Source organism: Nicotiana sylvestris, chromosome 6 (genome assembly GCF_000393655.2).
Source record: "Nicotiana sylvestris chromosome 6, ASM39365v2, whole genome shotgun sequence".
In the NCBI taxonomy this organism is placed as follows: domain Eukaryota; kingdom Viridiplantae; phylum Streptophyta; class Magnoliopsida; order Solanales; family Solanaceae; genus Nicotiana; species Nicotiana sylvestris.
Genome location: NC_091062.1, coordinates 189,872,764 through 189,875,045, shown reverse-complemented (window position 1 = coordinate 189,875,045; position 2,282 = coordinate 189,872,764). Strand labels below are relative to the sequence as shown.

The 2,282-nt window shown below is 42.7% G+C and overlaps 1 protein-coding gene across 1 annotated transcript; it reads left to right on the top strand.

Moving 5' to 3' along the window:
• The first annotated feature begins 450 nt into the window (after window positions 1-450).
• Window positions 451-834, top strand: LOC138871842 (uncharacterized). Its single transcript, XM_070149749.1, has one exon. The coding sequence runs from the start codon at window positions 451-453 to the stop codon at window positions 832-834; it is 384 nt and encodes a 127-aa protein (XP_070005850.1).
• The last annotated feature ends 1,448 nt before the right edge of the window (window positions 835-2,282 follow it).

Below are 2,282 nucleotides of genomic sequence, written 5' to 3'. Positions count from 1 at the left end.
TACTCAAAGAGTCAAAGAGAATTGTGCCAGAATGAATCAAAAGAAGTGCTTAAGGGAAGATGGAACCCATATAGACTAACAACTTTTCCTACCCTGAGCCAAAAGCCTTCACATTGACTCTACAAAAGCCCTATATGATCTTGAGTTGGATGACGCTCGCATTAGTGGATACTTACATGAGGGTCAAGCATATGGTACTTAGAGCCGGACTTGCCAGCGATCACCTCTCAATACTATTCTTGAAGTGGATATTTTTTATGTGTGGGGCATTGATTTCATGGGCTCGTTTGTCAGTTCGTGTGGGAACACATACATTCTAGTGGCGATTAACTATGTTTCAAAAGTGGGTTGAGGCCATGGCTTTACCCAACAATGAGGCCCGGAGTGTTTTTGCGTTTCTCAAGAAGAGCATTTTTACTAGGTTTGGCACTCCTTGAGCAATCATAAGTGATGAGGGGTCTCATTTGTAATAGAGCTTTTGACACTTTGCTTGCACAGTATGGTGTCAATCACAAAATATCTACCCTTTATTATCCTCAGGCGAGTGGCCAAGTTGAAGTCTCAAACAGGGAAATCAAGAGTATATTGTCAAAGACGGTATATACAAATAGGATAGATTGGTCAAAGAAATTGGATGATGCTCTATGGGCTTATAGGAATGCTTATAAGACTCTGATTAGTATGTCTCCGTACCGGTTGGTGTTTGAGAAAGCTTGCCATCTACCGATTGAGTTAGAGCACAAGTCCATGTGGGCTTTGAGGAAGCTGAATCTTGAATGGGATGTGGCAGCTAATCTTTGTGTGGAGCAGCTTAGTGAACTTAATGAATTCTGATTCCATGCCTACTCCAGTTCATCCTTGTACAAGGACAAGATGAAGTACCTTCATGACAAGTATGCTCATAGCAAGGAGTTCAAAGTGGATGATTTGGTTCTCTTGTTCAATTATCGATTACATCTGTTTCCGGGAAAGCTTAAGTCGAAATGGAGTGACCTTTTGAAGTGGTGCTTGTGACTCCGTTTGGTGCACTTGACTTGAAAAACAAAAATGGGGAGGTATTCAGAGTTAATGGGCAAAGAGTCAAGCACTACCTTGGCAAGATTGATGGCAGCAACGTGGTGGCACTGATCCATCTAAAGTGATTTGATGGTAACCTGCATCGTGCCATGATTTTAAATCAGGTGCTTCTTGGGAGGCAACCCATGTGTCTTTCTTTTTGTTTTTCTTTGATTTTCTTTTTAGGGTAGGATGTGCTTTTGGACTAACAGGTTGTGAGACGTGTGTAGAGTTGTTTTGATGCAGTGAAGGACCAAATTGGAAAAATGTTGAACTCTCTGAAGTTTGGACTGCGGCTGCCCGCAGAGTTGAAAAGTTAAAAATGGGGGTTCTCTGAAGTTGTCACCACGGCCTCAATGCATTTTGTGCGGTCCGCGGTGACCTACCGCGGCTACGGAGTTTTTTCTACGATCCGCGGTGATACCCTTATCAGTGTTTCTTTTGGATAAGAACCGCAGTCCGCAATGGGTAATTGTCATGGGTCCCAGGTCCTTTTTATATAAATAGGACCTTAGGCCCTCATTTACCCTTTTCACTCTTTTGCTCTCTAAATAGTAAAATTCACTGTGCATCCTAGTCCTAAGCACAAAATCCAAACATTTTCTCTCAATCATCTGTGTGCATCTCATCTCTGGTACTTCAAATCTTTCCCCATTCTTTAATTTTGTTTTATTTTATTTTAATTTGTTAGTTTGTTCTTCTTTTTCTTCCCTTTTCTTTTAAATTTTAGGGTAGGGTCACATAGTGCTGTTTAGATTAGGGTTAACTAGTTGAAAATGATGCCTAACTACCTAGGGAATTGATAATGTGTAAATTTAGGCTAAAAATGAGAAAAATATTGAAACCCTAGGTTGGTATTGCTGTGTTATGCTTACTGCGACCGTAGTGTATTTCTTGCGGACCGCGGTGCCTCACCGCGGCCGCGATGCCTCACCGCGGCCGCGATGGTTTTTCCACTGTCCGCGGTGAGAAACTTCAGAGAAACTGATTTTGAGGATCGCGGCCGTGGTCGATATTTTGCGGTATGTGGTGCCTTATCATGGCCACAAACCATTTCTTGCGGACCGCGGTGCCATGGTTTAGAATGTGGGTATTCTGAACCCCACCTCACTGCGGACCGCGATACCATTTTGTGCGGTGCGTGGTGGTTCCTTTGCGGCCACACTGCTTTTTATGTGGTCTGCAATTAGTTGTATTCATGCATAATCCTCACTGATTCTTCTGAT